Below are 14,585 nucleotides of genomic sequence, written 5' to 3' on the forward strand. Positions count from 1 at the left end.
TAAAGAACATGTGGTGTATATCCTAGAGAGTATTATGCTAAGTGAAATAATTCAGACAAATACCACGTGATTTCATTTATATGTGAAATCTAAAAAACAAACAAATACAGCACAACAAAAACAGACTCATAGATACAGAGAACAAATAAGTCTTTGCCAGAAAGGAGGGTGTGGCGGATGAGTGAAATAGGTGAGGGAGATTAAAAGGTACAAACTTCCAGTTATAAAATAAATGAGCCACGGGGATGAAATGCACAGCATGAGGAATACAGTCAAAAATGTAACAACACTGTACGGTGACAGGTGGTAAACTAGAATTATCCTGGTGATCATTTTGTAATGTATAGAAATATCGAATCACTCTGTTGTGGACCTGGAACTAACATAGTGTTGTCGGTCAATTATACTTCAAAAACTATCCCATTCCACAGGATAACACGTACCCTCCATAGACACACACGGGGCCATCCAAGACCTCACCTCCACCTCTTTCTCTGCGTTCCTCTCCCCTACTCCATGCTCCACTCATGCTTAGCCACTTGGAATTTCCTACATGTACAAAACTTCCTCAAACACACTTCCGCTGCCATGTTAACCTTCCCCCCTTTTCTTTCCTCAGAGAGCGGATCTTCACGTGTCATATCTTCTTGGGAAGCTTCCCTTGATCACTCCAATGTGAGTTACTGATGTCTCCTGTGTGTGTTCAAAACACCTGTGTCTACCTCATCACTTACAAGTTGCACTGTAATCATTGGTTTGTTTTTCTCCCCTAATAGCCTGTCAGGGGCTTCTGGGCAGCAGTCATGACTTGTCTCAGCACATAACACTGTGTTTGGTCCATAAAAGGTGCTCAGAGAAGCGCGTTGAATGAATGAATGAGGATTAAATGGATGAACCAAGGAATCAGACTTTAATCCCAGTTTGCTCTATTTGACCCACTTGTAGTCTCTCTCTTTACCTGAATGTGTAAGTCTTGGTGATGCCACAAGGCAGTGTCTTGCCAAGTGGCATCAAGGGAGCTGCGATCCGTAGACCAGCACCTTCCAGGATCACGTCGTGGGCAGATGGGTGTCTGCCTCCCCTGTCCACACGGTAGTCAAAAGACAGGCTTTGCCCATAGCTCACCTGCTGATTCCCAAGAAATTTGGCTGTGAAATAGAATTCAGAAAGATTGAGATCAATTGTGGGACTGAGTGAGCACGTTTGCATCGATGTTGGCAATTTCTCTTGGAGTCCTGTGTTACCCACCCATCACCCACCCCAAACCACGCTGCCAGGAGAGCCAGTTCATGGCACTGGACATGACCCATATGGCTCTTGGCTACAAAGAAGGGTTAGCTACTGAAATGCTGAAAGCACCTCATCATAAGACAATTCCATCTATTATGGGATTCATAGCATGGCCCTTATGACGGACCAAGATGTAAAGATCCCAGGTCTATCAGCAACGGTGCCATTAGTTACATAATGCTTTCTAGTTCACACAATACTTCCGCAAACATTATCACATTTGATGGCAATAATTCTTGGAGGTAGGTCATTATTCTTTCCATTTAACAGCTGAGGGAATTGAAGTTTGGAAAAGTTAAGAGGCCACCTTGCCCAGGAATCACCTAAGGATATGAACTAGGATTAAAATTTTAGCCAGAGCTTTTCCATCCAGCTTTTTTGACAAATATATATGAGGGTGAATCAAACATGATCTGCACTCCAGTTATATTAAAACTGCTGTAATTTCTATAGCCAGAGTTCAGATAATTTTCGTATTTTTAAAATTTACAAGTGGTGTAAAACTTTGAGAAACACCTTGTTTTCATTTTCCATCTGCTTCTCAGTAGACCCACAGATGTGACCACAGACCTTATTTCTTGTCTTGGTGGGAAACCTAGAAACCCCATTGACTGAAGTAGGAACCTGCACCAAGGTCTGACCACCTGGACGCCCAGTTCTGCTCTACTGTGCCATGACTTTATCAAATAGCACTGAAACCCCAGTGGTCTCCTGAACACTAAGTGATAAGATTTCCACATTTTTCTATCCTGACTTTCTAGTCTTCTAAGTTGGCTTCTACAGGGAAAATACCATACGTACCAGGAGCTATGAAATAGACAGGGTCTGACCGTCGTGCTGAGCTAAACACGTCTCTATGGTGCTGTGACCATTGGAGTTTTGCAGGAGACCCATTTCTTTGGACAGCCTTCCAGCCATCAACATCTGGAACACAAATAAAACCACTCTGCATTTGGACAAACCTCATCATCTGCCGAGTTAAACAAGGCAAAACTTGGTTGCTGCTCCCTAGCAGTGAGTAACAAGTGGGGTTTTCTTAGTATTTCCACATTCATGTACCATCCTCAGCATTTCCTATGCACCTCTCTACTTGGTTTTCACCTTCACCTGCTCCTACCCTACAGCTGCTTTGACTTCTTGTCTTTGAGTCTGACTCTTGGAATAAGAGAGCATGTTTTCATCTGCCTGTAATTTGTATTTTTATTTTATTTACAAAAACAGGGTCTGGCCTCAGTGAGGTAAGAGGGTCCAGTATGTTCAAAGAGAAACACTGAGTTGAAATCATATTAATCTCCCATATTTTTAGAGTGCTTTGTAGCTTGGTAACTAATTTCACATAAATTAACTTGTTTGGCATATGTGAAAGCAGTATTATTAGTGAATGTGAATTCCAGGGAGACTCATGTCAAGCCCCTCGATCCAAAAGAATGATTCTTTTGTGGTTTTAAAATAGATGGAATGGGAAATGCAGGGAGATGAAAATCTGCTCCCTTTTCAGTTATTTTTTAAAGTTATTCACAAGCTGGTCTGAGTAAACTGCTCAGCTATAACTTTTTGAAGACACTAGGCTCTTCCTTACTGCCTGACAAAATAATGTACATTTAAAGCTAGAAGAGAGTTGCTAAAGATGACTCCAAGACCCCATCCTGTGGACGGAAATCTATAAGCACAAAACGCTATACAACGTTAAAAGCAAAAAAGCTAGAAAACAGAATGCTTTACCTTGATGGAAGGTCGAGGTGATTTTATGGACACTGTAGTCTCCAGAGCTTCGGCAGCTGGCCGAATGCCCGTAGCAAAAACACTGGGTACAGCCCTCAGGGTTTCCCGCATCCAGGTGATAGTAACCCGGTCGGCACCTGCAGTGGTGTTTTAGAAATCAGGACAACATTAGAGCTTATTTCTTATCCCTGTAGAGAATATGAGGACTGCTCATTTCCACTTTCTCTGCCACCTGGTCCATTAATTCCCAGAGGGGAGAAATACTAGGTCGCACATACCATCCGCACTCCCAGACCCACTGCTGGACAACCACAGCCCCCCCTTAAGAAAGCATGAAGAATATTCACTTTCTCTCACTCTGGTAGAGCAGTGTCGCGTTTGACTTGATGGTTTGGAAACAGTCATTTTTCCCATCCGCTGAGTGGGGGTCACATGGGCAGGATGGGGAGGGGTCTGGTAGGGATACGCAGAGCTGGCCCTGTCCTGGAGCAAGTGTTTAATGGGGACAAAAGGGTGGGAAGTGGGGGCCAACAAAAGAAAGGCAAATGCTTCTGCCCCAGCACGCACTCAGCTGTACGGAGCCTCCCCCCGCCCCCACCCCTGCTAGGACCACCGTCCCTGGCACTGCCCACCATCCCTGCCCCTTGTACACGGGCTTTGACCCACAGGGGAGGGGGCAGGTGAGGTTATGTCAAAAAAGGATGGCTAGAGGCGCCCTACAAAAGCAAAATATAGGCAGGCATCCCCTCTGCTCTCAGCTCAAGCCCTCCAAGGGCTTCTCTGAGGACCAGAGCTGGCAGACAAGTCCCAGATGCTGGGGTCATAGAGAAGAGGGCAGGGGAAGCTGGGAAGGATTTGTTTTCTTCTCTGTTCAAGTTAACGACATCCTTCTGCAGGAAACAACAGTAGTTTCAATGATCATTTTTTTAATACTTGTGCTATGTTGGGCACCCTACGTATGCTCCCTCATTTACTGCAACCTTATGAGATAGGAATTGTTATCTCCAATTTTCTTAAATGAAGAGACCTAGGCCAGAGAGGTTAAGAAACTTGTTCAAGGTCATACAGCTGGTAAGTGGCTGAGGCAAGATTCGAACTCAGATACACCTGCTGATAAATCATGTGGTCTAGTCCGCTGGAATAGACATCAGGAGTACGTTCATTGTGCAAAATTACAAAAGCAAGTTGGTCAGGAACCGTAGATGCTTCAGAGACCAGCTATAAGTAAATAAGTTGTTTGTTTTGTCTTTTTTGTTTTTCTCTTTAGAGAAAGGGTTTAAAAAATCATTACAGTTTCTGTGGGGGAAACCTGCAGATTAAAAGAGATTAAAAAACAACAAAAGAAGGAAGAAAGGAAGGAGGGAAAGGAGGGAGAAAAAAACAGAGGGAGGGATGGGAGGAAGGAGGGAGGGAGGAAAAGAGTGAGGGAAGCAAAGAGGGGAGGGCAGGAGGGGGAAGGGAAGGAGAGGAAGGAGGAGAGGGAATGATAAAGGAAGGGAGGTGGGGGAGGGAAACGAAGGGAATCAGGCAACACTAACCCACAGTGTTTAAGGACATACTTGGCTGGTAAATTATGAAGAAAAGTAGGGAAGTCAGAATAGTGTGACCTCTAGGAAGGAGGGAGGGTGTTACAGGGCTGGCATATTTTTAGCAAAGGTCTATTTGGTGGTGCTGACAACATTTGTTTTATGTTACTTTCTATTTCTGTGTTCTATTTTGAAATTCAAAATGTTTTCCAAAAGTGACTCCTTTTGTAACAGTTAAGCTATGTTTCCCCACCCCCACCTCAGCAGCAAAGAAACCCCTGAAAACACAAGACAGGAATGTACCTGGCATTTCCTCTGCCCAGGTATAAGCGATTGGCAGGATGCCAAAGAACTGCTTTCTTTCTTTTAAGGGAATAAGGAGGAAGCCTTTACCTCTAGGGCCTCCCTTGCAGCCCTCTGCTCACAACAACCTCAGGGGAGGGAAGAGTTTTAAGTCTGGGCACAGTCTGTACTTAAGGAATTTCCTGCAGCAGCAATTGAGGGCGCATCAGCCTGGCTGCACCAGCCTGGCTGCACCACCTGCCCCAACGTGACTGGGGACCCAAAGGGCTCTTACATCTTCCCCTGGTTTGTGTGTGTGCGTGTAACCACCATCCCATCCCGGGTCCTTCTCAGGATGAGATGGTTATCTATGGCCATATGCTGTGATGTTCCCACTTACTAAGATTTTCCCGACGTGTTTAATTAGGCCAGGTCTTTCCTGGGACCAAGTTGAGTCATGTGACCTCATCACTGCATACCGTGTATCCAGCACCTGGGACTCAGAGCCAGCTGGCCAGGGACTCACGAGGGCCCTGTGCCTCTGTCACAACCTAAACAGAGAAGGGACCCAGAGCAAAAGCTTGGAGTCCAGTGAGATTTGGGGCCTTGGTTGTATTTTCTTTTAAAGCCTAGTTTTTGAGGCCAGGGGGCAGGAAGAAGTTCATCAACATTTGTTGTGTCCCTTTTCCGTAACCACTCAGAGGATGAATTCCCATGCCTGTTGCCAAGGGACACCCTGCTGTGCCAGTAGGGTCACAGTTCACACAGACCTATCACAGCGCTCTCCGGTGACAGCTGGCTTGCAGACACAGTGGCCCGCGTCACAGGACCCCGAGATGCCAGCTGGATCACAGTCACACTTCGGGTCTCTGGGAAAGAAGAAAAAGAAAATCAGAGATGTGTTTCCACATGCTTTGTAACTATACACATGAAGACGAAGCGCTCATAAGCAAATGTCAGAACTTGAGTCAATCTTTCATCTTCAGTGCGGCCTCTCTTAGCTATTCTTGTCCATGCTAATCTCTCTCAGACCCTTTAAGAATTCGTTTGTCCATGCTAGTGCTGCCCAAAGTCTGGTCCGTGGCCGGCAGCCAGTCCAGGAACTGTTCGCTGCCCACTCCTAAAGAGAGGACTGTTTGCCCCAGAACGTAAACCAAATTCATCACGAAACTGTTTAGTTTAGTTTGGTTGATTGTTTGGGACAGTTGACATTAAAAAAAACCTTATCATTTGTTTCCCTATCATTTAATTCAGTGGCGTCGGCTTTCATGGTGACAGATTCCATCTACTTGCTTTGGTTCATTTAGTTCTTTCTTCTGGTAACACACCTATTGACACACAATTCACCCATTTAAAGTGTACAATTCAATGGGGTTTAGTTGATACTCAGAGTTGGGCAACCAGCACCACAACCAAGTTTAGAACATTTTTATTACTCCAAGAAGAAATCCCATGTCCTTTAGGAATCACCCCCATTTCCGACCCCCGGCCCTAGGCAACCACTAACCAACTTTTTTGTCTCTATAGATTTGCTTATTCTGAACATTTCCTATAGATGGAATTGTACAACATGTGACCTTTGGTGTTTGGCTTCTTTCGCTTTGTATGTTTTCAAGATCCATCCATGCTGTATCCTGTATCAGTAGTTCATTCTTTTTATGGCTGAATAAAATCCCATCTCATGAATATATTACATTTTGTCCATCCATTCATCAGAATGGACATTTGGGTTGTTTCCACTTTTTAGCTATTGTGAATAATGGTAACGTGAACGTCTCTGTACAAGTTTCTGTGCAGATACATAGGTTTTCATATTTCTTGAATATATACCTAGGAGTGAAATTGCTGTTAGTTTCACTGATTTTTTTTTTTTTTTTTTTGGTTGCAAGACTTTCTCCATGAAGAAAAAAAATCACTATTTTCATTATTTAACTTTGGCACAATCTCCTTGTCTTGTGCAGACTAGCGCTCTGACTAATGTCTGGTCTCTGACTAATCAAAACGCTGGTCTCTGTCACCGAGTCTGGCACTCAAGCGTATGTATTTATCTCATGTATCTAAAACCAAGTTAGTTGTCGTTTCCCTACTGACCTGCTGCCCCATGACCCCATTAAATCCTGCGCCAACCTGCATCTGACTCCTCGTCCTCCTCACATTCCCCATCCAATCAGATGCCAAATCCCATCAGGCTTCCTGAAGATTTCTTTCCCAGTCTTCATCTTTCAGTTCCCATGGTAACCTCCCCCATCTTGGTCTCTTCATACCATTATCTGGACCCGCTGAGAAATGTGTCCAGCATTTGCTGGCTGCTAAGCACCGGGGGGATAATAAGAAATAGGCAATGGCGACAAGGCATAATGCCAGCTGCAGCTGAGTTGAAACACCCTCTGTGTGCCTCTTCCTGCGGTGCTGAACGAGACAAAGCCCAACGGGGCTTACACTCCAGCAGAAGAGACAGCCAAACAGATACACATAGAAAATGAGAGACTGTAAAACAACAGAGTCAGGACACAGAGGGGTGGGGACTGGCCTGGAAGGCCTCTGTGAGGAGATGGACGAAGTGGGGATGGAGCCCATGAAGCTCTGTCGGGCTCCTAGTGGGAGGGAAGAGTGCTCTAGGCCAAGGGCGAGGTCTCATACACTCGGCTCCTTTGAAGAAGGAAAGGAAGGCCGGAGGCGGTGAGAGATGGAACAGGAGCCTAAGGTGGAGGGTGGAGCGCGCAGGAGGGTCTTGCAGGGCCCTACCAGCCTTGATTAGAAGTTTGGACCTCATTCTAGGTGGGAAAGGAACTAATGGCTGTTTGGAGCAGAGCCGTGATACAATCTACTTCGTATTTTACAAGGGTTACAGAAGGGAGACAGGGCCTGGGGAGGGGTCAGGGAAGGCTGGGAGAGAACAATCCACAGAGAGGCCCAGAGGGTAAGAGAACCTGGGACAGTGGTCACAGGGATGGCGCAGGCTTGGCTGGCGGGCGGGTCTCATGTGGGGCAAGGGGCTGGAAGCCCGGGCCATGGGGAGGCAATTCCTCTGTGGGCGGCGTTCTAGCCAAGGGCTCCACTGCCCAAGGTTCCCCCTCCTCTAAGCCAGCCCAACACCCTGTGGGCTCTGCAGCGCTGTGGGTTGGTCATGTAATCTATATCTTCTTCCACAAAGGAAGTTGAAGAGGGATAGAGAATGCTTCAAGCTAAAGGGGATCAAATTATGCAGAAAGTTCTTCTACTCCAAGTCCATTTATTTGAAATTAGTTTCAGGTTAAAATTTGAAGGACTCTTGACTTCCATACTGGTTCATCTAGAGGAGGGGCAGTTGTCAGCGTGAAGAGTATGGGCTCCAGAGACAAAACTCTGAGCCTGAATATTAAGTCCACCCTCACCAGCAGCACTGGACATCTTATGTATCCTCTCACCATTTCAGTTTCTTATCTTTAACACTTGTATGATGCTAATCCCAATTTTTTAGGGTTATTGTGAGGATTAAATGAGATAACGCACACGAAGTCCTCGAAACAGTGTTTCAGTAACTCAGTTACTCAGTAACAGTTACTCAGTAAAGGTAAGTGGACCCTGAAATTGATAAAGTTGCCATCATTCACACTAGAAGCATCCGCGGTGGGGCAGGCGCTTACAGGAGCCTCTGGTCTTGGGTGCACCCAGCATCAGTGAGGGTGTGGAAGCCTGGCAGACAGCGGTCACACCTCTCTCCTGTCACACCTGGCTTACAGCTGCAATGTCCAGCGTTGTCACATCGAGGGCTAAGAGAACCTGTAAGCGCAAGGCAGGGAAAAGGAAAGAAGAAAGGGAAATATTTAATTTAGACCACATTAGGAAGAAACTGTCACCCTATGGGAGCCCAATAAATACTAGGTAATAACCACCACTGCTGCTTCTAGGAATTCTTTCACATGGTCAGGATATGCTTCCACCCACCAGGGAAAGTTCTGACAACCAAGGATAGCTTCTTCAGGGAAAGAAATGGAAATGATTCCCGATAGCATTATTTATGTATCTGCTCTGGTTTCAACATTAAGTAGTTTGTCAAATCCTTGAGATCTCAAGGAGAACATTTGTGAATAAACACACTGGCCTCCAGGAAGTGAGTTAGGATGAGAAAGCGAGCCACATTCTCCCTTATCTCTGGCAGGCAAAAGCTATCTTTGAAGCGTCAGTACTTGTATGGCATGATTTTCAGAGTACAAAAAGGCCTCTCTTTTAAAAATTAATTTTTATCGGAGGATAGTTGCTTTACTATGTTGTGTTAGTTTCTACTGTACGGCCAAGTGACTCAGCTATACATACACATGTATCCCCTCTTTTTTCAGATTTCCTTCCCTTTTAGGTCATCACAGAGCATTGTATAGTTCTCTGTGCTGTGTACAGTAGGTTCTCATTAGTTATCTATTTTATACATAGTAGTGTATATATGTCAATCCCAATCTCCCAATTTATCCCACTCTCCCCCCTTTCCCACCCTGGTATCCAAGTGTCTATTCTCTATGTCTGTGTCTCTATGCAAAAAGGCCTCTTAACCAAAAACATCTTTACCTACCGGGGGTGGTAGAAATTCTCACGCTTGGAGCATCAGTCCTTGTGAGGAATAAAGACCCCGTGCATCTTACCCAGTTTTGTGCACTAGAGTACTTGTCCTATGATAAATTTTTTATAGAATGCTCTTACTTGTAAGTGGGACCTCTCAGATTGAGTGTTGATGAAAGGCAAGAGGTGCTCAGAAAAACAAAATGTGCCACTCTGGAATCCAGCCACCCCTCACCGCCTATCCTTCCACACCCCAGCTCAAGCCTCCACCTTCTCTCACCGGACCCTGCCTCGCACTCTCCTCCCTGCCTCCATCCTTGCCCCCCACACTCCTTTCTCTCTACAGAAGCCACAGCACTCCTTTTCCAGTGGAATTCAGATCATATGACTGGTCTAGTCTTCTGGTGGGTCCCCACTATGAGGGGAATAAAGTGCAAACTTTGTACCATGACCTACAAGCCTCCACCTCTCCTGCCTCATCCCCTGCCCTCCTTCACTGAGGTCCAGCGCCCCGGGGCCCCTCCCTGTTCCTGGAATGTGCTAACTGCTGCCCTCCTTAGGGCACTTACACCTGTTGCTCCCTCAGCCAGGAATGTTCTTTCCCCGGAACCTCCCCTAGTTGGCCCATTCTCGGCACTTCCATCTTGATTAAATATTACTTCCCTAGAGAAACCTTCTCTGCCTCTCATATCTAAAATATCCATCCCACTGCTCCCCCAGACCTTAGCCCTGCTTACTGATGGCTACCTCAGCTTATGTTCCCTGCTGTATCCCCAGTGCCCGACGCAAAGAAGAGACCCAGAAATCGTTGGGTTAATTAACCCTCAAGAAAGAGGATGTGACTATTGTGAAAGGAGTTAGGAGAAAGCCAAAAGATGAGGTGGAAGGTGGCTCACCTCCTTGATGATTTCCCTGTGGCTGGCAGGATTATAAAGTAATCCTATATCTCAACTGTGATAATTAGGCTGTTCATAATCTATAAAGTCAACAGAACACTAACCAGTTGCTCCTTTTTTTCTTATTTCTTACTCGTCTGTGAACTTTTAATTCACTTGTGGATACAATTCAAATCAATAAAGGTATTGGCTTGGCGTCTATAGCTGCAGGTGGAACATGAAAGAAATTAGTCACATTCACAGTTAGAGCCTGTGAAAGTCTCCATGTCAACACTGCAAGGCTTGAAAGGGCCCTCAGTGATAATAATATAAACCTGCTACATGTGAAACACTGAACTGGGCTCTTTATATATATGTTAGCTCACTGTATCTACTGCTGAATTAAGAGCTGAAAGAAGGATAGAAAATCCATTTGTGGATAATAGGGAGCTCTCAGAGGATCAGGCAGGTGGCAACAAGATAGACGTGCAGTTTAGAAGGACAACTCTAGAGCAACTGCAGGATGGCTTGGGAACAGGAGGGCAGCAGGCACTCGAGGCAAAAAGTCCTTCTGACATGATGGCCTGGATTAGAGGAATCTAGATGAGAAGGGGAGGAGGGACATGCTGTGAGAGCCACTGCAGATGTAGACTCGGAACAGACAGCAGCAGGGGTGGACCACATGGACCACTGCTAGGGCACCACTAGACGTGAGGCTACTGGCAAACCAGAGAAGGCCAGAGGAGGAACAGGACCTCACATTGGATCATCAAGAGAAGATAACTAGTTTAGTCTGAGACATAGTGAACTTAGGTGGAAACGTTCACCTGGAGATCGAGAAAGAGGCTGGATATGAAGGTCTGGGAGTCCTCAGCCCACAGGAAGAACGGGAAGCCAGCGCAAGCGTAAGGTCACTCTGGGAGCAGGTAGAGAGAGGAAGGAGAGGAGGGGAAGGTACCTCAGACAGAAATGGGACCTCAGTGATTAAGGAAAGGGTGATGGGAGCAGGGAGAAGCCTCAGAACAGCAGAAGCCAAGGGAGGAGAATTCTGAGCAGGGTTAAGGGAGGAGGGAGATGGGATGGTTTTCAGGATCTAAGGTAGGAGAGCCTTTAACAAGATGAGAGTGAGGAGAGGCCACTGGGCTGGCATTTAGAGACAAACAGCAGACAGAGCTAAGAAGGTAAATTCCTGTTTGAATTTATGCTCTGGTAAGTAACATTAAATGTTCTCTCTTTAATACAATTTAATTACTTTTAACATAAATCCATGTTAAGCTGGGACCCAGAAACACTTTTTCTCCATTCAATGTAATGGAAAGTACACTTTCAGCTTAAGAAAACTCCCCCATGATAGTTTTTCAGAAACACATTATTCTTATAAGGTGGAAAAGACTATACTTCATTTTTGGATTTTGGCTAAATAGCCCTAAAAGGTACTCTACAGAATACTCTTCTGAGGGGTATTAAAAGTTATCTCATGGAAATAAGCATTCTGTGTTCAAAAGAGTTTGGGAAATGGTATGTCCTAAATCTCTCAGAGATTTATAACATAGCAGTACATTCAGTAGGCATGAACCTTTAACTTTTTAATGCCAGTGTCTCCAAACGTTATTTGACATTCTTACAGGCAACACCTATTATTATCTTGGGAAACACAATATTGCATAGGACATTATCTAGAGAACACAGTTCTAGAAGCTGGGGGACATGAAAAGAGCCCAGACTTTGGGGTCCAATATATCTCACTTCAAATACCAGCTCTGCCACTGATTAGCTGTGTGTCCTTGAGCAAACAGCTCCTCATCCCTTCTTTTAGTGGGGATAACAGCCATGCCTTGTGAAGCTGTTGTGAGACTTTGAACTAAAACATATGAAGTGCCTAATTCAACATCTCACAAATGTGGGTGCTCAAGCCTTGCAAAGTTGACATGGAAACATACACAGGCCTTTACTGTGAACAGGATTGATTTATTTCATGTTCCCAAACTTTCAAAATAATAGCGTTGAGTTTTCAAAGTATCTCACTAAAATAAAAACACCTGTCCCAATTCCCACATCATGAGCTACTCTTAGGGATTGTGACCAATTCGGTTTAAAGGACAGATGAAGAACAGCTTCCTGTTTCAAGTTTGTGTCCCAAGAAGCACTTTCAGGGCTTATGGAGTACCGTCTACGTGCACTTGAGGACTCCGGAAGGTATTTTAAAATGATTAATATTTAAAATTTAAATGAAGAAAGCTTGCTTCCTTTTGAGAACCCTTTAAAAATATATACACTTGCATTTTTAGATAGCACTATTATTATTATTTAATCATTATATTTAATAATAATTACATTATTATCTAAAACACATTTTAAATAATAACTCAAATGTTGTAGTCTGAGTAATCCACTGCCAGCTCATATATATGTAAAAACAAAATAAAATTAATGTCTACACAGATCTTAAGAATTTAGATATCGGGGAAGAAAACACACACACACACACACACACACACACACACACACAGTGAATTTCAAAGTATCCACAAAAGAGTACCAAGGTTACAAGAATTGAGGATAACTCAGCCCTGTTGCTGAGCCCACAAAATCATCACCTAAAAATAAGCCTAGTTGCTATATTTAGGGGAAATCGATCTGACGTCCAAAATCCGTGACCATTTTGGGGATTACAAGTGCTGTTGGCTTCATTCACCATGCATGGAATGGTAGCTTTTGGTAAGATGAATTCTTCTGCATTTGAAACTGAATATCTGTTGATGGACATTTAGGTTGCTTCCATGTGCTGGCTGCTGTAAATAATGCCGCAATGAACATTGTGGTACATGTATCTCTTTGAATTATGTTTTTCTCTGGGTATATGCCCAGTAGTGGGATTGCTGGCTTACTTGGTAGCTCTATTTTTAGTTTTTTAAGGAACCTCCATACTTGTTTTCCATAGCGGCTGTATCAATTTACCTTCCCACCAACAGTGCAGGAGGGTGCCCTTTTCTCCACATCTTCTCAACAGATGAATGGATAAAGAAGATGTGGTACATATATACAATGGAATATCACTCAGCCATAAAAAGGAATGAAATTGAGCTATTTGTAGTGAGGTGGGTGGACCTAGAGTCTGTCATCCAGAGTGAAGTACATCAGAAAAACAAATACCATATGCTAACACATATATATGGTATCTAGAAAAACAGCACCGATGAACCTAGTGGCAGGGCAGGAGTAGAGATGCAGACGTAGAGAACGGATTTGAGGATACCAGGGGTCGGGGGTGAGGCGGGGAAGCTGGGATGTAGTGAGAGAGTAGCACTGACATATACACACTACCAAATGTAAAATAGCTAGTAGGAAGCTGCTACAGAGCACAGGGAGATTGTGAAGACCTAAAGGGGTGGGATAGGGATGGTGCGAGGGAGCCTCAAGAGGGAGGGCATATGAGGATATATGTATACATATAGCTGATTCACTTTGTTGTACAGCAGAAACTAACACAATACTGCAAAGCAAATATACTCCAATAAAGATTTTAAAAAATTGAATATACAACAAATTCCCTTAGAAATTATTTGAAAGTGAAAAGTACCCTCTGGCTGGTTGGGACACTGAGAAATCACATAGGGAATTAAACTCATGCCACTAATTTAGTGACCTGTGCAGCCAACATGCAGCCAGAGATGCTGCATGGTGGGAACAGTCCCTGCCACCAACATGCCACTCAGCCCTCAACAAGTTTCATCACCTCCCTCTCTAAGCCTCTGATACTTCATTTGTAAAATGAAAATAATAATACCACCCTCTTCATAGGGTTATTTGTGAAGATTAAATTAATTACTGGATGAAAGCGTTTAGAAAAGTGCCTGACACAGAGTAAGCGTGTAATGCATGTTAGCTATCATACAAGATATAAATCATCGCTGGGCTCCACTGATTCCTACTAGGCTGTTCACCGTGAGTCTGAGTTATCTATTCCCACAAAGTAAAGAAAGAGCCAGGCTCACTGTTGCTGGGTGGACAATGGACCACACAGCGTAGAAGAAGAGATGGTGTGGTAAAGCTTCATTACCATCTCTCTTTGAGAGGCTGCAGGCTCCTTGTCTGCTCTGAGACTAATAACCTTGTCTTCAGGCCAGGTTTCCAGCTGAGCCAATTATATTTCTCATCACATTCTCACTGATTATTTTGCTGGGATGACCCAACTCCAGTGACTCACAACAAAGCTGCGCAACCTAAGGGGATACGGGCTCTTCAGAGAGGTCAAATGCCCATTAAAGTGCAATCATTTTTCTTTTAATTTTTCTTTGAGAAGTTCTTTGATTCAGAGGGAGAACTGCTAAACCCAAAAGATTCTGGATGCTGAGTC

The 14,585-nt window shown here is 44.4% G+C and overlaps 1 protein-coding gene across 1 annotated transcript in view; it reads right to left on the minus strand.

Moving 5' to 3' along the window:
• Nucleotides 1-14,585, minus strand: part of LAMC2 (laminin subunit gamma 2) — a 58,268-nt gene that overhangs the window by 23,833 nt on the left and 19,850 nt on the right. The window contains exons 3-7 of the mRNA XM_057728143.1: nt 8,447-8,582; nt 5,591-5,689; nt 3,013-3,149; nt 2,092-2,214; nt 959-1,148 (exon numbers count right to left, since the gene is read on the minus strand). Coding sequence (XP_057584126.1) covers nt 959-1,148; nt 2,092-2,214; nt 3,013-3,149; nt 5,591-5,689; nt 8,447-8,582 — 685 coding nt within the window. The remainder of the gene's footprint in view (nt 1-958; nt 1,149-2,091; nt 2,215-3,012; nt 3,150-5,590; nt 5,690-8,446; nt 8,583-14,585) is intronic.

The sequence above is a fragment of the Hippopotamus amphibius genome, chromosome 3, assembly GCF_030028045.1.
Source record: "Hippopotamus amphibius kiboko isolate mHipAmp2 chromosome 3, mHipAmp2.hap2, whole genome shotgun sequence".
Lineage (NCBI taxonomy): Eukaryota > Metazoa > Chordata > Mammalia > Artiodactyla > Hippopotamidae > Hippopotamus > Hippopotamus amphibius.